This window comes from Typopeltis vanoorti, chromosome 20 (assembly GCF_054136105.1).
Source record: "Typopeltis vanoorti isolate ZY-2024b chromosome 20, IOZ_Tvanoo_1.0, whole genome shotgun sequence".
In the NCBI taxonomy this organism is placed as follows: domain Eukaryota; kingdom Metazoa; phylum Arthropoda; class Arachnida; order Uropygi; family Thelyphonidae; genus Typopeltis; species Typopeltis vanoorti.
Window position 1 is genome coordinate 64,503,486 of NC_143568.1, and position 21,666 is coordinate 64,525,151.

Genomic DNA, 21,666 nt, shown 5'->3' on the forward strand with positions numbered 1-21,666 from the left:
AGTTGGATTTTGATTATTTATCGAAGCATTTTTCTTAAATTAGGAATCTTAAATTCAATGCACGTAATTCATTTGTGACCACCATTACCTTGACTTGTTGTTTCCTGTTACCGATCACTTGATAGACTACGTCGCGAAAGAAATTCATTGTATCTTTTGAAAAGAAGGATATTCCGAGTAGCTTTCCCAGTGACGGGAACATAACTAATGGAAGAAATAAATTTTGCGATTAATCAACATGATTGAAAACTACTCATCTTGTAACCTGGACATTTCAACAAAAATTCAGCAGTAAACAGCAATAAAATTTAAATATTTTTAACATAAGTAATTCAACTTTTTTGTAATAAAATTTGAATTCATTTTGTTTCGTTCTTTGTTTATAAATCCCTTTATGAATGGATCAGATAAGAGAACAGGACAAACTATAAATACCGTAGATGCTCAAGTTTGCTAACTAATTATTTTGCGGAAGTGTGATTGACGGAGTAGTGCCTAAGTTACAATTCCGGACGAAAACAAGAAGATCCACAAGGCTTCATCGAGCAGTTTTTAATCAGAGAGTGGGTCTCTCCGACACTTCAAACTTTACAAAAGTGTAGAGAGGGTGTAGGAAAAATAAAGTGTAAACCTCCTGAAATTTGGCAGTGCTTAATCTTTTAATTTAAAGCATTATTTAGTAGCAAACCAAACAGCTCTTAGAAATAGTTATGTGCCATTTAAATAATGCAGTACGAAGGGAACTCGTGATTGGCGTGTGTATGTCTGTAACTCCTAATCAAGTTCAGAATGTTTAAGTTTAAAGACAAACATTATTTTTGCTAACTTGGCTCTGAAACAAAAGCTGGGTGATACAAAAGATTTGCTCTATTCGTTACGTTTTTTATCAATTCAAATTATATAAACATGGAGCCCTGAAAATATTAGGCTCATGTTATCGAAAATCAAACTGTTGTCTAATAAGGCGAAGAGAGAATTTATAATTCTTACAGGTAATTAGGAAAGTTAGAGAAAGATCTCTGCTCGTCATTTTCCTGGCATTTGCGACCATTGGATTGTCAGGGTTATTCTGAGAGTCGATCTTTACTCCAAATAAGCTGCTGCATATGACGTCCATTGTAAATGCTCCGAATAATCTGAAAAAAAATTGAAAGAAGATAAGAAATTTCAGTATGAGAAGGTGATTAAATAAAGTTTTAAATATACGTAAAATATTTTTATCGAAATACTAAATTTACATATCGGTATTAGTAATGTGATCAGTCAGGCACTTGAATCACAAGAACACGGCGAAATAACTGGGTGTCTTTGCGCAAAAATGAAGTGGGATGGATTTGACTTAGCTTAGAATGATAGTAGATAACTTATGCTCACTATTCGTCTCACTAGTTAATTTCATTAATATTTGAGGACTTCTTTGGGTATTGGAAACAGTGTTCTCTAGTCAACCTTCTCATCTTCAGGATCAACATCACCCCAAGGTGCTTCGGTCCATCCCTGTATCTTCAATATTTCATCCAGTATCTACAGAAGAAATTAAAGCAGCTTTCTGATTTAGCTCATCTGCCTTAGGAGTCAATGGATTCCCAGCACCTAGGCTAAATTGCCTTTGTAGATATTGCAAGTTCTACTTGATACTCTCTTATCCTCCAGAACAATTCTTCATATCTTCGCAGTTCGAGAATTATATTTATTTCCATGAAGGACGCAGCCACTAGAGCAGCAGACTACAGACCAATTACAGTTTCCCCAGTGGATCTCCTTTTATTCCATAACGTTTTGGTTAAGAGACTGTAAAAACATATTAAGCATGACTTCCAAGAGACTTTATCCCTTCGGATGGCTGTGCCAAAAACATCTATGTCCTTTCTTCCCTTCTTTCAGATTTCCGGAGCCATCTTAGGGCTCTCTACGAGACGTCCCTGGACTTCGAAAAGGCTTTTGATAAAGTCTCCCATGCTGCTATTCTTAGAGATTTATCTATTGCCGGATGTCCAGACCGCTTTATTTCATATATATTGGAGCTTTGCAATGGTAGCTCCCTTAATATCACTACAGGATCCCGTGTAATCTATATTTCCGTACTGAAAAGTTCGCCAGTGTGATCCTCTATCCCCGCTTTTCTTTACTTGCATCATTGATGAGTTTCTTCATTGAGTTTTCCCTGCACGATAGGCCATTATGTTCTTTGACCATCCTGGAGGAGTCGAGATACTTGGATATATTTTTCACTCCAAAAGGAAGGTCTTCTCTCTATTCTGCCTTAGGTGCTGGGCTTACTCTTTTCAGGAAACCTCCTCTTAAGCCACAGAAGAGGCTCTTTATTTTGTCTAGTTATTTACTTCCGAGGTATTACCACAATTTGGGGGTCGGAAGAACTGTTTAGGTACTATCCCGAATGGATAAGGCAGTTCGCTCTGCGGTCAGATTTTGGCTCTGACTACCTCCTGACACCCCATTAACGTATTTTCATTCTAGAGTGAAGGATGGAAAGCTCGGTATTCCATCTCTCCGCTGGTTGATTCCACGACTGCGTTTCATCCGGTTAGCAAAGCCTGAAGCTACCTCCTCGCCATCTACAAGGATGCTTTCCATAGTTCTATTATTCAAGATGATTACAGACGCACTAGGGATTAGACCCAGTATCAGGGCTCCGAGATACTAACAGCATCGGCAGAGCATAAGAGATTGGCATATCTACTTCATGGTTCTTTCGATGGCGCTACTCTTTGTGAATCTTACAAGGTGCCCCACCCAACATCAGTGTATTAGATGGTACCACATTATTACCAGGATACGAGTATATAGACCTTTATTAGGACTAGAATTAATGCCCTGCTCACGAGAGCTGTACAACTCGCTGGGGTAGAGATGATATTTAATGTAGGGCCAGCTGCCTCTACAGTGAAACGCTTTTTTTTGTATTGGAGCTGTTGTTTTAGCTCACATGGAATCCGTGTAGGAGGCATGATGCCGTAGCCTCCATATTAAATATACCCTTTAAAAAATAAATGTTGGGAGACCACGGTAGAAAATCACTTCCGTACAGAGGTACGCATAAAGAAACCAGATTTGATAATAAAGAAAGAAAACGATATATGGGTTATTGATGCCCGTGTAGTGGATACTGGGTGCCCACTCACCTCTAGCCATCTTATCAAGGTGCAATACTACAAGCAGAACCAATACCTTTTAAGACTAACACAAGAGGAGTTCGGAGCAGTTCCTAACTTTACCAGTGCTACTATTTCTTCATGCGGGGTGTGGTGCTCCGCTAGTTATAAAGACCTCTCTTTATTAGGACTGTCATATGGAGACTAAATTTCTGTCTCTGAGTGTTCTGCAGGGCACACTGGTGACTTGCGCGTATCACCGTTAGGATGCCTCGTGCCAGAATCAGGTGATCTCTTGTAAAGGCTTTGGACCAATAAAGGTCGTAAGTGTAATACTGCACTCTCAGTATGAAGTTTAATAAATCTGCTACCGAACCAGGCTTCCAAGATTTAATTACTGTTTGTAAACTCCATTTTTTTTCTCCAATGATATTTATATATATACATCCACAGATCACCTCTAGAAGCCTCTCAGTTTTACATATGTTTCTTTTTGAATGTTTTGAATGTTTTGAAAGATTGAATGTTTTCTTTTATCTTTAACTGCAGTCTTCTCCAATGAATAAAACATTTTCTCTATTTCTTCCTTCTATGGAACCATAAACACAAATAACTCTCATAATCTAATTCTCCATTTTGATGTTTGCCCACATGAAGTTTGTTGATAATGTCTGCCATTCAACAGGATTATTTTCAGGTGTTGAAGAAGATCGCTACTCTTCCTATAAGCGATCATTGTTGCTTGAATATTACATCTTGTATTTGTTATTTAGAAGAATCTCACATGATTTTGTCTTCTTTGTTTTATTAATACTAATCACGTCAACGTGGTGCTCCTCTGAATTTTCTGTCAGTTCCATTTCTTTTATGTCGATCTTTCTTATGTTTATAGCACCTATGTTGAATTCTGCGGTCGTTGAGTTGCACTGAGTGGGGAATTTCCTTTTCGTCCTGACAAATCATCGGACCTTGTTTAACGGAGCGATGCTGAAGTCTGCATAATGTTGTTGTGCCATCATTGTATTTTGTTTTAAGACAATGCAGAATACAATTTGTTCAGCTACTCCCCAAATTACAAATTCGTTCTTTCAGTAAAATATATATTAATGGGTTGTACTTCCAGAAAGTAAAGATTTGATAAAAGGATAGATGGACGTCTCTTACTAGTTATCTGACTTTAACCCTTAGGCAATCCTCTGAGCGACTGCATGTAAATTAAACCATATTAAACCAAATTAAACACCAGCCTTAGTTGGTGAAACTAGTTGATATAACATTGTTGTTTATTATATGTACTTCATCAATATAATCCCATTACAAATCATTCCAGAGCTTTTATGGGCAAGAAAAGTAAACGATTTTTAACAGGGCTTATTTTAGGTACTAAAAGTAATTTCTGGTAGTAAAAAATCACAAGTCATAATTTGTACTTGACATTTATCACAAAGAATTTATTTTATTATTTTTGTTTGAAAGAGAGTTTGTTTTTGAAAATATTCATTCATTATATGTAAAACAGTAATTTTATAACACGCTGAACTCAAGTTCTTTCAGTGACATTAGAAAATTTCACTGATTAGCTTATTTTAAAGTGACTGAAATTTTAAATGTCATCCTTCAAATAAAGGATGACATGAAAATGTAAAACTAAACTATTTTTTTACTGTTAATTAATGTATCAGGTATCGATAAAAATACCTAAAAATTCTCAAAAATAATTCAGTTAAGCTGAAAGTGTCCGTTGTTTATACAAAAACGTTTGAGAAAGAATCTGGGTATGAATGACGATTTAAATCCTTTTTGATCTAAAACAACAATTCAAGGAAGGAAAGGAGGAATATAATTCGTTATCGTACCATTTGGTGCGATAACGTATGGGACAAAATATCAAAGAGCAAAGTTTAGAATGATAAGAGTATCACTAATGGTTATTAGAATTAGCGCTCGTGTTAACCATAGATAGCTTTTGTTCGTGAACAACCTATTAGGGGGAGCTGGTTACTCTGGAGCTTAGAATAGCTTATTAGCAATTATTCAGAATTCCTGACAACTTTATCTGCTGGTTAAAAAGAACCTGGCTGTTATTTTGACCACAACTAAATATATAGTAGTGTGGTACGACCTACTAAATTGCCAGACTACGGAAAGAAACGATTTTTGCATGGGGTACCTCTTCTGTTAAACGGCGAGTATAGGATTTTTCTTTTTTTTTAGGTAGACAGCATGGTACATAATCTACCTCTTAAATTAATCCAACACGCAGAGCTCATTGAATTCTTAATGAAAGATATTCTAACGAAAAAAACCATCAAAATTTAGAAACACTAAACATAGCTGTAAGCTAATCAGGAGGAAAAAAGTATTTAAAGTCTAACGAAGAGAAGTTACATCATTTTTTATCAATTATTGTGCAAAAAGATTTACTCCCTTTTATTCTATTTATATTCTGCACTTCGGTTATGCTGCCTACATGGCACCAGTTCATAACAGTGGATATATTCAAATGATTCTTGTGTCATAATAATTATTGCGATTTCCCGAGTCCTTTACAAGCCTCATTAAGCGGTTCTTCCGGTTTTAGTGAACAAGTAGTTTCTCCTTTAAAATGTCCACTGAATGCTAAAAACAGAAGCATTCTAGAGTATTTCTCCACCAAAATGGTGGTCATTTCCTAGAATGAAATTAAAGAGTTTGGTGTCCTGCTTAATCAAGATTCTGTTTCCAAATTGCTCCACAGGATTCTGGTTATTGCGAATGCTCGCTATTCTAATTTTTTCACACCCATTTCCTCAAACATTTTCATCATAGCAGTTCAACCGAACCGTGTTCATACAACTGTCACAGTAAACAACACAGAATGGAACAGAAATGTCGGCCTTCTGGCCATTCAAGACTAAGTGTTCCTACTGCACTTCACAAGTGCTGTAATATATTCTGTTAAATACACCTCCCCTGTCATTTCCTCTATAAACACCTACAATTCTTACCTTCATAACCCCGATGAAGGTAAGTTGTTTTTAATGTCTTCGATCAATCTCAAATCGCCGTGTAAGTCAGAAATTAGGGTTACGATACTCTAATTATATAGCTAAGAGATACATAAATATCCCCTTGCGGCACTTTCTCAGTGTATGTATGTATGCGACCTGACTTCCACTTGGATTTATAACGTCTTTTCCGGTTAATCTGGAATGCTCTGATCGTGCTTAGTGATGACTTATGGCGATCTATTACTGTTGGTATTCTGTATAACTGCATCCATTTGTCATGCATTTCTTCGCCTTTATAACGTAAATTCCATATAAGTATTTTGAATACTGGTACATTTTTAGTAGATTACTAATTTTATTAACATAAAATATTCCAGAACATAAACTGTATTCTGTTAAATAATGCGCATTCATAACATAGACAAAAATAATATAGGGGATATCGTACTTTTACTTACTTCTTACAATCGACTGTCTTTTCTTTCTTAGCAGCTTCCAAGAAATTCTGTGTTAAGGTGTTAGCACATTCGTTGATGAGCCCTGCTATCTAATTGAAAAAAATAATAATTTAAGTAAAAATTTTACCAACATATGTAACTGAATTCCTGGGTATTCTTTCTGATAACAATATTTAAACTAGAAAAAATAAAATCGGTAGTATTACAAAAACGTAACGTATGTATGTGATGTATTCACTATATTACAAATATTCTTAAACACAAACTGCTATAGATATTATCTGTATATACCTACCATTCAGAAATAGCTAATCCTAATCTAAACCCCCAATCCCGAACAATAATGAACCCTATTGTCTATTGAATGTGCATTCTACTGTATTAGATCTCCATTATTCATTTCCTGGTCTGAATTGCCGAGTGAATAAATAATACAATCAACAACCAATTGGCTAAAGTTCAAATCACACTGTGCGTGCGTGTGTATGTGTGTTTGATCATATAAAATATTGTCATTTATTTAACGATTATTAACAGAAGTTTGCAAAATGAATAAGGTAGATTTCAAGTTTAAAAAAATTTTGGTTTACCATTTAATAACAATCACTTTCACTTTGTTTGTAAAATATGCTGAAATTTCAAATGATTATTCATAAATCAAAGCCCTACACCTTCGATTGTAGTGTTTCCTTTATCCTTTATGATGGATAACAATCAGGTTTGGGTCAGCCAGTCAGCGATATGAAATGATCCAGATTTGTAAGAGCGGTCCTTGTTATTTGGAATTGAAGCAGCTATTGAAGCAATAAGGACGAGTGCGCGGCGTAATATATCTATTAATATCGTATGTTCTTTCAGTCTTTACGGAACTTTAAAAAAACTCCTGCTCCATATGCGATCGACTGAATTATGTGCAATTCAAAAAGCAAGAACAGTTTCTAAAGGTTCTCGTCCCAGGTGGGATTTGAACCCAGGTCTTTGCAACCAAATGCATCGTCGATGTGGAGTGTACTACGAGACCTCGGAAAAAGGGCAGGAACGAATCCTGACAGATGCAACTGATGGCCTTTAATGTTATTAAACATATAATATGAGCAGTTGTCCTGTATAAAATGGCGCTTGTATACTGATTGTTCGTTCTTTTATGTAACGCTCTTTCTACTTTGTAAAGTAGTTAACAGCAGCTGAAAGACAGGTGAGCGCATACTTTCCCCAGTAATATATAAAGCTATCTATGTTTTCGTTTTAATAATTGATAAAAACAGGAAAGAAAAAGTATAACATCTCAGCTACAAAAATTGTATGTGTGTGTGTGTGTCATCAAGGAGGTCATCTACACTCCTGCTGATGAAATTGACAAAGTTTATAAATTGGAAATTTCAAGTTTCACCTTGAAATTTCCTGGAGAATAATTCTTTTTTTTTTTTTACGTTTTCGCTTTGAGTAGTTTTAAAAAATTCAAAATCGGTGGTATTAAGTGATGTTGCAGCCATTTTTGCTACTTTATGTATAGTTTCATTTCTATTTAATCCCACATGGGATGGAATCCATTGATATATTATTTCGGAATCCTTATGTAGTTTTTTTATGTTTTTTGATATGTCTCTAAGTATTTCTTGTTGGCTAATGTAGAAGTTTTAATAGCTTGAAGGACTGCTAAGGAGTCTGAGAAAATATGAATTCCTTTGGGTTTTATTTATCCAAATGTTGCAGTGCTCTCTTAATGGCAATTAGTTTTGCATAGTGCGAGTTGCATCTTATACTGTTGGTTGTTTTTACTTCTATATTTTGAGAGCCATAGATGAGTACACCACTTCCAGAATTGCCATTTGGAAATTTAGAGCTATCTTTATTGACTGGGGTTCATATCTCATTATTTTTGAAAGAGGTAATAATCTCAAGATTGCAGGGTTTTCTAGGCTTCTTTTTATGTTTCCCTATTCAAAATGAATAACTACATTTTTCATGTTTTGATTTGTAGGAAATGCTGGGTGGTTGGCTATTTTATTTGGATAATCCAAGGGGAATTCATGTTCCATGATTTCAGGCATTGTCGATTTTTTTCTTTATTCTGTTTGTTGGTTTGTCGCCTTTGAAAAAAAAGCTCATTTGTTCTATCGTATGCAAAGTTGGCTCTTTTTTTTTTCTACAAATTTAGTACGATTTTAGCTACCACAAATTTAGCCACCTAATTTTCAAAGGAACAAGGTTGGATTCGAATTCTGCTATTTATCCAGGAGTTGTATTCCTTAGTCCACATAGCTGTCATTTAGCGCATTGAGTACCACTTGGAATATTACGAACCGAGGTGCCATTGTATTAACCTTGCTGACAGGACAACTAGTGTTTAATCACATTAAACAGAAAATGGTGTAATGTGATGACGAATGCACGTATTATGCTTTGTAACTTAGCAAAATAATAAACTATAATTACTCATTAATAATGAAAGTGTTCAATATGAATTCAAATGTGATGTCCGAGTTGTTGTTTATATACAATAATGAGATTTGTCTTTTCTTGGTAATCTTAGTATTTTAAGTTTCGATTGTGCTCCTATCCCCAGCCGATTATTTTTGTGACAGTTTGCGTGATTTTAATGATGAAGTATTTATAAAGAACCAAAAGTTATCTTTAAAAACTTTAAATATACAAGATTAATTACCTTCTTCATCTTCCCCGTGCTAAATGCTGGGGTCATGATAGTTCGTATTCTTTTCCATTCTTCTCCTTCTTGCGCAAACAGCATTTTATCTAATATTGATATCCCAAATGAAGTGTTCTGAAATATATTAGCAATTATTATTAAATTAACTAATGAATTATTTTACAATTGATAACTTATACTTAAACACACTTTATTATGATTATAACAGCATATAAAGCAGTAGACAGTAATCATGCGTTTTAAAAAAGTAACATAGTAAGCAGCGTCATAAACACTTTTTTGTGAAGGACTTTATTCTGATGACTTTATGACTTATAATTCTATTAGGCATCTTTTAATATGAATCCTACTTACGAAAGATTATCAGATAAACAAATAATAAACTAAACAATAGAATACAGAGTAAAATAGAACTTGGAACTGACACCGTACTGCACATCGCTATCGGTTCCAAGTCGCTTGCTGGTCACCTGCTATTTCGGTGATACAAAGACAAATTACTGGATTGAAGATTACTATATTCAGATGAAAAGCTCTTTCGAAGAGATGATGGTAAAACACTCTTGTAGCTGCACAAGATGACTTCACAGGGGTGTCGTTTGAATAAACATAAAATAAAAATGCTTTATTGACCCAATCTACAATTCATGTACAATAGCGAACAAATTAATCGGAATGAGACGACTTTCTGTCAAGTTTTTGGTTTCGGATTGGCTTTTGTTTCAGTTCACAATAATTTATATTGATTTCGGTTTATTATTTTCGGTTTTAGTTCACTATTTTGGTTCAGTGCTGCGTGTATCAACTGTCTCTACAATATTTATTGCTAGTGTGTGCATTTTCAATAGCGTAAACAAGTTGACATTCTGAGTGTTTTATTCATTTTGTGTAGCTATAAAATGGATGCATCTAAGAGAGAGTGCAATTTTTGTTCCAAAAAAGTCATGGATGTGTGCTTTATCACCACACATTCATGACTCAAAAACATATTTTTAATGTGTGTAGTGTTTGGTTTGAGTAATGTGGATGCGATTATAAAGGGGATTAGGGAGACAGATACTTTTTCGTCTGTCAGAAAAGGAAAATGTGCGCGAAAAATGAAACCTACACTTATTCAAGATTGTTACTAGTTAGGGAAAGAAAATTGAATCCAAGATTGTCTGCTGTAGATTTAAACAGATTTGGCAGCTAGTGTGATTAATGTTTCTGATATGACAGTCCGTCGAAGATTGTTGGAAGCAGAGAGGACTAGTTGCGGCAAAAAAAAAACAACTGCTGAAAATGGCTATGCAGAAATTGTGGGAACAATGGGCAAAAGTCTAGAAAGATTGGAATGTTGAGAAGTGGAAGAACTATTTCGTTGTACAAAGAGAGCGAGTACTCTATGTGCACAAATCAACGGCTGAAAGACTTTTCTCGTCCATCTTCAACAAGCTTCTAACTCAGCTAAACACACTGCACCGTCATATATGAAACAACCCCCAAAAAGATGTTTTGGGATTGTTTCAATTGTTTCATACATTACGGTACAGAATCACTTGTGCCTGTTGACGGGATGATGAAAAGTGACGAATACATAAAAATATTGGAGAAAAGAGTGGTCCCACAGTTCCAGAAAGACAAAGCTTCGGTGGTCAGGTCACTCTCCTCTTAATCCACTAGAAAGTTGGTGGGCCACAGTGGAAAAGAGACCTGGAGAATTAAATTTTCATACAAAAGATAACTTAATACAATCCATTATAAAAGTACGGTGTCGATATGCAGAAATAAGAAAACGATGTTCCACGTTGGTAAAGTCCATTCCTAAACGAATTAATGAACTTCTTAGTAATATAACAAGAATGACACATTATTAGGTAAAGTAAGAGTTTAATGTTTGTACTTATTTTCTGAAGAAATTTGCATTTTAAATGTGACTGTTCGATGAACTGGTACTATATATTCCGAAATAAAATTTCTGAAATTTTTCTCTATTATTCATACTTTTGTTTTTCACAATGGATAGACTGGGGTTTCTGTGATTAAAAAAATAGTTTCTGTTCCATTTAATTTTTTGTCCTGTGTTATTAATTCTATTTAGTTTACTTCATTGATGCTGTTTCTAGTAGCTGAATTTTAATTATGACGAGAACGGACTCTGCGTGTTCTATGTGTCGTTGATTGTATTGTATTGTGATTTATTGTAATGAGGTGCGGATTTAACCTGAATGTTTAACCCGAATGGCCAAAGAGAAGGTGAACTGTTGCTAAATGAGAAATCTGTTCGATAATCAAGTGAAAGCTATTCTCTTGGTCAGATAACAAGAAAAAAAATGCAATATGTAAACGCAATCAGAGAAAACTTTGATTGTAAGGTCACTATGTAAAATTATAATTAAGGAAGTAATAACTATACAGAATGATAAAGAAACCTAATAAATTGAAATCATGAAAAGTAAGTGATTATTCCGATAATGAATTTTTTCTCTATTTAATTCGATGTTTATTCGCTTAATCTCTTCATCGATATCAGATCTGAGGTCAATAATAATTATATTAATAATATAATAATAATGTCAGTATTCTAGATAGTGTTTAGAGAAAGAATAGACAGAGAACGTATTAGACTTTTTGTTGTTGTTGGAAGCGCGTTAAGCAATGACACATGGCAAATGACGCATTATCTGTGCTCTCTCTCTTCAATTTCATTATTCAGCATTAAGGAATCGAAATGCAAAACTTGAATTTTCAAATGTATCGAACAGTAAATAAATAATTAGAATTTCACCATCGTTTCTTGTTTCTGGTGCTATAAAAATGTAAAATTCCTAAAAAAAAATATGCTAGTAGGAATTTAAGAATTGCGGAGTGGAAGACGCTGAAAACCGAATTCTACAGTTAGAAATCGATTCCATTTTGGTCCACTTTCGTTTAATGTTATCCCAGTGTTACATTCCTTTATTCCTGCTATCGGTATAACTCATGCATTGCTTTAATTAAAGTTGGGAAATAAAATATACTTTATAAACATAAGTGGAAACTTGAGCGTTTGTCATTCATTTCCATCTGGATTAAAACTCGAGGTTTAAGACCGATTACAAAAGTTATTCCTTTTAACTTACCCTTCTGTTTATGAAGAAATTAAAATCCTTAATTAAGATATCTTTAATGAGCTCAGGTTCGGCAAGAATGAGACCCGGATTTCTACCTTCGTATGTCCTGTAAAATAAAATTTAAGAACTTTTCTGCCTCACATAAAACTTTAGAAACCTTAAATATTCTATAACACAATACAAATTTGGCTGTCGTGGTGATATCACATAAATCTGGAAATCAATTAAGATATTGATGAAGTGAAACTCAGAAAAATAATTTAAAGAAATCGGATCATCCCTAATTTTTTACGCTCATAAGTCCCTTAATCATCTGCTATCTTTCATCGTACTCTTACGTAACTGAAGAAAGTGTCAGCTTTCCCTCCAACTGGAAACCATTTGATGAACAGCAATATTTTCTGTTTTATTTTATTTTATTTCATTTACTTTTTTCTATTCAAATTGAAACAGCGCTAAGAAACGTGTCGTGTTATTAGTATCTTAAAAAGAAGTTCAAAGGTGATTCTTAGAAAGTGCCTTTCTTCTCTCTCTCTCTCTCTCTTTCACAACTATTTTCTCATGACTATTATGTACTGACGTATTATAGGCATTTTGCTAAGTAGTAAACAACTTGGATATCAACATAATAGTTTTTCAGACATGATGAAGAGGAACATATTTTTACAAAACACAAGATCAAGAAAGGAAAATGAAACAGAAAAAAAAAACTTCGCAATAACCAGAATTACACTACTAGCTGCCATCAGAAGCTACACAGATTTCTATGTTACAGACACTTACTCCATTTTAGAATGTATAGCGAGTTATCGTTCTCACATCTAGGGGGGGGGTGGTACTGCATCAAAATCCTCCTTCAGATTGTTATATTGTATTCAAAAGAGATCCACTCGGTTGATAGATGCTCCTTTCATTCAATCGCTTTCCCGCAGAATCTCTATATCTTAATTGTCTTTCTATAGGTATCTACGGGTTCTGCTCTATTGAACTGACAGACTCTATTCTTCGTCTTTCCTCTAATCATTTACACGGGCAGCTGTTAGTCAATTCCGAACTCATCGAACAATTTTCATCTCTTTCCTTCATTTGATACTACTTTGCAAAAGTTACCCCTTTCACTTTTCCTCATACAACCTGCAACTCTTCAAGAAACACACCAACAGATTTGGTTATTTATTTATTTTATTTTATTTTATTTTTGATCTCTCTCTCGCGCACACACATCTTTGTCGTGTTGCAAGTATCGAGATCTCTTGTCTGCTAGGTTAATACAAAAAGGACGCTAGGATACGTTGAATATTTTGGAAGTAATCATAAAACTCTTTTGCATTTATTTCTCATTCATAGCATGAAATGTCTTGCCCTATAACCACTCCACAAAATTTGTCTTGAGAAGCACACTTAGGATGAAACCCTGCAGAACAAAGCATCAAATTTACCAATTCTTATTCAGAAAAATAAGCATACTTAACTATTTTGTTTTTCATTCTACTTAAGACCAACATAGCTGTCACATATTAAGAGAGCATCTTAGAAAAACTGCAACGACGTTTTGACAAACATTAGCCTTAAATTTACTATAAAGTTTGTCTGTAATAAAAAATTTTCATCAAGTGAATTGTTCCGTTTCAGTAATTAATAAAAATGTCTTATTGAATACTTTCACAAGAAATGAGACTTCAAAAGGGAATAAATTACTTATATATGCGCCCTCATCACTTCATGAACTGAAAGCACAGTCACTGTAGAGGAAACCCTTTGGTTGAAATGACCTGAGTTTGATTCGACTGAGGACGGGGCCATATTAAAGTATCTTTAATATGACCTTTCTCTCGGGGGACCCTGTAACCCATAGAGAGCGCGTCCCCTGGGTGGCGGATAGGGAAACCTACCATATGTGTGTGCATGCGCGTGAGTGCGTGTGTGTGTGTGTGTGTATATATATATATGGTGGGGTGGTCCGAATATATTGAATAAGGACTCGTGGACCAACAGGGCCATAAGAGCCAATCATCTTGATTGTAAGGGAAGCGGCACTCCCATGGACCCCTAGCTGGATCTATCCTCTCCTTCTTCTACTTTGAGGAATATCCATTTATTTTAATCTTTCCTATAAGGCCTTATCAGCCAATTCTTCTTATTTTTTTGACCCATATGCTATTAGAGTACTCGAGGGCCATGGGGGTATTTTCATTTCTGGCCTTACAACTATGCTCTCTCTGTAAACCTTACTATAATTCTTCTATAATCTACTCTTTCCCCTTCAATATACCCTATTCCTCCTATGGGTTTAAATTCTGAAGAAGGCTAATACAGAAGCCTTAAGGTTGCAGCCCTACCACTGAACAATTCAATCGTCAGGCTAGTCCCCTGTGACACGGATAACGTAATTCTTCTTGTAAGCTGACAGACAAAGATAATCGGATTGAATCTAAGGAAAACGACCCTGGAATGGAAAAGGTAAAACAAAAATGGAAACGGAAAAATATAATATACAAAGCAAACTGTAATGTAAGAGGAATGGCATATAAAGAAATAGAATTAGACTAGTTATTAAATGAAAGAAATTTTAAAATAGCAGTAATCACTGAAACAAAAAAGAAATTAAAAGGAACCATGAGAACTGAAAATTTTAATGTGATATACAGTGGAGTTGACAGAGACCAAAGAGGACAAGCAGGTGTCATAATTTGGATTCATAACTCCCTTTCAGAACAGTTAAAACATTATAAATTATAGAATGAAAGAATAATAGAAGCTAGAATGAAAATAGATTGAGGCTATTTAACAATAATTGGTTTATATGCCCCAGAAGAAGGAAGAGAACAGGATAATATTGATTTTTATAATCAGCTACAGAACATTTATAATAAAATAAATAAAAATTATTACATAATTTTATGAGGAGACTTAAATGCAAGAATAGGAAACACGAAAATTAATAATAATATAGGAATACATGGAGAACACACTCTAAACAGGAATGATAAAAATTGATTGACTTTGTAGTTTATAATAACCTAAAAATAATGAATTCCTTCTATAAACATAAAGACATACATAAATATACTTGGGCAGCAAGAGGATGGAAATCAATATTAGATTACTTCATATTAAATGAAAGAACATCAAAATTTTCACTAGATGTTAGAGTTCACAGAGGATATGAAATAAGCAGTGACGTGACCACTTCCTTGTTAAAATAAAATTAAGATTACCACCTAAATGGCTACAAGTAACAAGAACAGAAAGAAAAATTGAAACATTTCTTTATAAAATTAGACTAATGAATGACACAAATGTACAATGACTATATGATCAAAGAATTAACCAATATCTAGACAAAATAAAACAAAATGAAGAAACAGAAATATAATGGCTTAATATAAAAACGATACTAAATGCAGCAGCAAATGAAAGCTTGGGAAAGACCAAAAAATTCAATAAAAGCAAAAAACTGAAGATCTGGGATGATAGAATCAAAGAAATAATCAAAAAGAAAAAAGAAGCCTATCACAAATGGTTAAGCAGTAAAAGATTAGAAGATGAAATAGAATATAAAAGAATAAGAGCCATAGCTAAAAGAGAAGTCAGAAAAAGGCATAGAGAATCATGGAACAAATTTGTTTCTAATTTAGAACATGAGTTATATAAAATAAGACCCAATATATATAACATTTTGAAACACTTAAATGCAGATACCAAAGAAAACATAAAATTAAACACTGAATTGAAATTAGAAGAATTTTTAAATTACTACACAGAACTGTGGACAGACAAATACTTTAAAAAAGACAACTGGCAAACAATTAACGAAAATTAAATGGAAATAACTGAAGAAGAATTAGAAATCAGCCTGAGAGAAAGAAGAAACGGAAAATCACCTGGAGAAGATTGTCTAGGTTCAGAACTATATAAATATGCAGGAACAATATTTAAAGAAAGACTCTTATTATTAAAGGTAATAGAGATGACCCTAAAAACTATAGAGGTATCAGTATACTAAATACCTGTTACAAAATATATAGCAGAATCTTAAATAACAAACTAATGAAATATTCCGAAAACCTTATTTTAGAAGTATAGAATGGATTTAGAAAAGGACGATCATGTATAGACTCGGCCTATTGCCTAAAATTAATAATAGAGAAAACAAGAGAATATAATTTAGAAACACATATTGCATTTATTGACTTTGAAAAAGCATTTGACAAAGTTAAAAGAAGTATTTTATTTAATATTTCAAAAAAGTTCAAAAACAAACCAGACTAAAAGTATACAATACATTAGCCCTACCAGTCTTATTGTATGGAAGAGAAATCTGGACAATAAACAAAATGACAAACAAAGATTAACAACAGCATAAATGAAGTTTATGAGAAAAACTGCATCGTATATCCTATTTGATCACAATAGAAACGAAGACATTATGAATGAATTAAACCAAGAACCAGTAATAGAAAAAATTAAAAAATATAAACATAAATGGATGGAACACGTTCAAAGAATGAAAACAGAAAGATTACCAAAACAAGCCTTAATGTACATGCCATTAGGAAAAAGAAAACCAGAAACTCCTCTGAAACGATTCAACGATGAATTCTAAGGCCGGAACAGGCCATGCTAGGCCTAAATCCTTGATACGCATAATGATGATGATGATGATGATGAATATGGCCTTTCGTCTAAAGGGGAGTTAACAGATCTAAGCGGATGACTGAGATTGTCTCCTTTGAAAATTGGTATTTCGTACCGCGACCAAGTATACAGGACAGCAGAACTTAGCGCGTAACAGAAAAAAAAATATTACAACCGATAGTAACATATTAGTTTCACAGAACACAATCCCGAATGCCTGTGTGGATATTACAGCGGTGTACCATACGGCAATACTACTACTAATAATACTACTACTACTACTAATAATAATAATAATAATAATAATAGCGGAATCATTAGTGGTGCGAGAATTTCCAGACTACAAGGAAACATCATAAACGAATGAATAAATATATCTAACGTAAAGTGTGAAATTGCTCTTGTTCTGAGATAATGACACTTCTACAGTCAACCATTCTGTGTTGTGTTTGTGCTAAAAATTGTGAAGTACAGTACATCTTGGCGGATCAAGTTTTGTAATGTATATATATTGTCCCGTAATTAGGGGGTTTAGACAATGTAATGCAGCCCGCTTGTCACTCCTCTGTTGCATACCTCAAAGAGTTGGTATTATTAGTTTTGTAGATGAGTCTTCAGGAGACGACTTGCCTGTTCGAAGGGATAAAAAACCGAGCTTCCGGGAGAATCAAGTTAATGATGAAAGACTGGTGGCATTATCTTTGTTTTTATGTTTACAGTGCAAGCAGTCTTAATTTTTACAAATTTAGACGAATCTTTATTGAACTTGATTTGCAAACATCGCAACTTACTTGAAAGAGGGGAAGAATTCTTGATTAGATTTGAGCATATGTCAAGAATACTTAAAGCACAGAGAGAGAGAGAGAGAGAGAGAGAGAGAATTCTTGACTACTTTTGCGGAAATCCAAAACCTATGACTTTGCAACTCAACTCTCAATTGGTTGTAATCTAGACTTAAAACTCCCGGTGGTAACCTTCATTCATGAATCCTCCTCAAAAAATGACTACTTTTTTTTGTATTGCAGATCTTTCTTTGAATAGGAGGTATAAAACGATCCAGTGATGAAGCTCAGTGGCTATGTGAATTATAAACTTCGACATTTTAGTTTATAGATGGCTGTTTTCCCAAGTTCAGGTTGGGGTTATATGTAGCATATTAATTCGACGATTTCCCAAGATATTCTCGGATAATATTTAAATATGTTTGGTATATTTTCTTTCTGAAAAACTCAGCAATTAATTAAAGACAAGGATTTACATGGTTATTGATCTTATATACTGCTTTGCATTTAGTTATGACACCAGCAGAATGTGTGGAAATCGATTACTTCAGACGAAGAATGACCGCCACCACCACGGTGGATTGAAATACATGGACACGTACAGAGAATGAGAGAAAAACGATTCTCATTGAAAATTATGATCTGGTCACCCCCTCGAAGGAGGAAAAGAAGAAAACTAAGAGCTACGTGAAAAGGACCATTGACAGAGCGATTTAGAAAAGTGGCTTCCGGGATGATAATTGGAGTCGTGCGGAGTGGAATTTGGGTACAGAAAATTGCTGACAAGTGGAGGAGCCTGAAAGAAGACTACAATAACCACATTATATGCTTACCCAAATATCTTTCCGTATTTCCGATACAATTCCAGTTGTTTAGTATGAAATTCCTACAAAAATAATAAATTAAAATAAGGAAAAATATCTCATATTATAATTAGTGCATCGAGATTATTAAATTAATACAACATTTAATGAACAATGGTTTTGATTATACTGATAATTATAAATAAAATATGAAACTATTTCATTATAGGTAGAATTACAATTAAATGAGATAGAATCAAGTGTTATTGTCATCAGTCTAGTAATTCTCGTGTAGGCGGGAAAAAGTTTAGAATTTTCAAACGTAATTAATAAATTTAAACAACAACCGTATAGGTCCTTAAGAATGAGAGATACTGCTGTCATCATCGCAACACTGATGATTTTTGTGATTCAGCAAAAGATTTTCAATTTTAAAGAAGAATATAAAGTTACAACAAAACCGGATCGTAAGGTAAAAAACAAATAACTGAAGAGAGGAAAACAAGGAAACATTATTTAGTTGTGTTCATCAAATGCATGGAACATATAAAACATCGATTCTACTGTGAACCAGATGGTAAATGATCTCATGTGTGAGATAACCTACATAGGGAGGCCTGAGGTGGCTCGAAAAGTTACATGTTTGGTCATTAGGAAAGGAATTCCGCATTATCTAAATCTTAGCTTATCCCAATACGAATGCATTCTACCTTTACAATGATATCAATATGATATCATTGCAATTATCATTACAATGACAATATGATATCAAAACAATCTTCTTTGGGTAGGATTCATACTCACAGCACGTCATCAATCCTACCCCCCCCACACACACACACAGGAGGGTGCGAAAGATTTAGCTGTACAGAGTCATGGACGGGTGAGGCGAAAGAAGAGATTTTAGAACAAATGAAATTTGTTTTATAAACTCTGTGGGAAAGATGTTTCAGAAGGCAGAGTTAGAAGGCATGAAAGAGCATGAAATGTTTTTCTTGTTGTAACAGGCTGAAAGGAAACCGAAAAAGCATACAACAAACAGATATTGACGACTTTTGAATACTATTTGAAGTGGGTTCTTAGACAGACAAACAGAGAGAGAGAGAGAGAGAATGATCAGCTATTCGGATTTCTTTCTTTGGATGGCATCAAGAATTTTGGTGGAATACATCCACCCAAAATTTCTTTAGAAATATTCAAATCAGGATGGATTTGGATTTACATAGTATTAAAAGTTGTACTGATTAGAAGTAATATCTGGAGAAGAAAGGGGTTGTTAGTTTTTCGGAGGCGGAGGAGGCTGTGAATTTGATGTATTCCTGCAGCAAATATTGGAAGTGTAAGTCAGTCCAAGAAGATAGTCGAACTGTGAGCAGAGATAGGATATTAGATTATGAAAGATTATGAAAGGGCAGGTGCAGTGCGGTGTTTCTGTGTGAAGTTCGATAGGACTGACACCATTCAAGTTGATATCGTAGTCTTCACTCAATGAATTATGGCTAGAAGATCTACTTTATAGAAGACGCACATTTATTATTTATGATCACCAATACCAGATGGAGCTTTTGATGCGAAAGCCTAGCAGGTCATTGTTACCGATTATTTATCTTTCAAAATTGATGCTATTTAATGCTAGAAAGCTCAATAAGAGATCAATCAGTTGTCGTGTATCCCTAAGTCAACATGAATAAAATCTCTTAATATCTTCATTAATATTATTAGTGAAGTGAATTGATATTAAATTTGATATTATGCTATCAAGTAGTTATCATGACATCGTATAGTTTTGATATCATTTAATCTCTGTAGACAGCAATGAAATTATATGATATGAAAACTATACGATATCATGTAACTACTTGATAGCATAATATCAAATTTAATATCAATTCATTTCACTAATAATATTAATGAAGATATTAAGAGATTTTATTCATGTTGACTTAAATGATATTTATATTAGTCTCTCACGTCAAAGAGGTCAATATCTTCTACGTGGGTGGTATGAAAATTTCTCAGCCTCAACCATAAATGGCAATCGGAAAGTTTTTTCTAAGTTCGTACATCTGTCATAAGCATCCGTGAGAAATTGCAAATCATTCGATCGAGTAGTTTTTTATACAGCTGTCGGAAGCCAATGTGTTGTCTGTATCTCTTGAAATGGATAAAATTGAGTATCGTTCGGTTATAAAATTCTTTGTAAAAGAAGGTTTAACTCCAAAAGAAATTCATTCGAAGTTCATAAAAGTTTATGGGCGCTGTTCTCCTTCGTTTTCGACAATTAAGAAATGGGCTGGGAGTTTAAACGTGGCCGTACCAGCCATGAAGATAATCCACGTGAAGGAAGTTCAAAAAATGTTACAACATCAGAAATCATTGAAATGATCAAGTGCACGATATGGTATTTGATGACCGGCGAGTCAAGGTGCATGAAATTTCTGACTACAGGCATTTCAAACGAACGTGTATGATATATTTTGCATGAAGAATTGCATATGAAAAAGCTTTGGCAAGATCGGTGCCTCTCTTGCTCTCAACAGATCAAAAACGAACTTGCATGAAAACCTCGAACAGTACTTTTAGCGTTTTAACAAGACAAAAACTGATTTTTTGCTTCAATTTATTAGTATGGATGAGACTTGGATTCACCATTACACACCAGAATACAGACAGCAGTCAGAACAGTACAGTGGACCGAAGCAGGTTTTTCAGCGCCAAAGAAGACAAAGTCCTGGCATCGGTGATTTGGGATGCTAAAGGCATTTTGTTTATTAATTATCTTGAAAAGGTTAAACAATAAAACAATAACTGGGGAATATTCTTCCGATCTTTTAACCAGATTAGAGGAAAAAATTCTTGAGAAAAGACCCTGTTTGCAAAAGAAAAAAATCATCTTTCAGCAGGACAACTCACCTGCCCACAAAGGTATTTTGGTATTGGGAAAATTAAGGGATCTGCACTATGAATTGATGGAACATCCATCCTATTCCCCAGATTTGGTTCTCTCTGACTTCCATCTCTTCCCAAAACTAAAAATCTTCCTCGCTGGTCAGCGTTTTTCTTCGAATCAAGAGGTGATTGCAGCTGTAGAGGGGTATTTTGTATATCTTAGTGAGAACCAC

General features: G+C 34.2%; 1 protein-coding gene across 1 annotated transcript in view; it reads right to left on the reverse strand.

The window, feature by feature from the left end:
• Window positions 1-21,666, reverse strand: part of LOC150095510 (cytochrome P450 3A8-like) — a 47,298-nt gene that overhangs the window by 20,622 nt on the left and 5,010 nt on the right. Inside the window, exons 3-8 of the mRNA XM_090410515.1 lie at window positions 18,575-18,627; window positions 12,331-12,427; window positions 9,227-9,343; window positions 6,562-6,650; window positions 991-1,136; window positions 89-204 (exon numbers count right to left, since the gene is read on the reverse strand). Coding sequence (XP_090266641.1) covers window positions 89-204; window positions 991-1,136; window positions 6,562-6,650; window positions 9,227-9,343; window positions 12,331-12,427; window positions 18,575-18,627 — 618 coding nt within the window. The remainder of the gene's footprint in view (window positions 1-88; window positions 205-990; window positions 1,137-6,561; window positions 6,651-9,226; window positions 9,344-12,330; window positions 12,428-18,574; window positions 18,628-21,666) is intronic.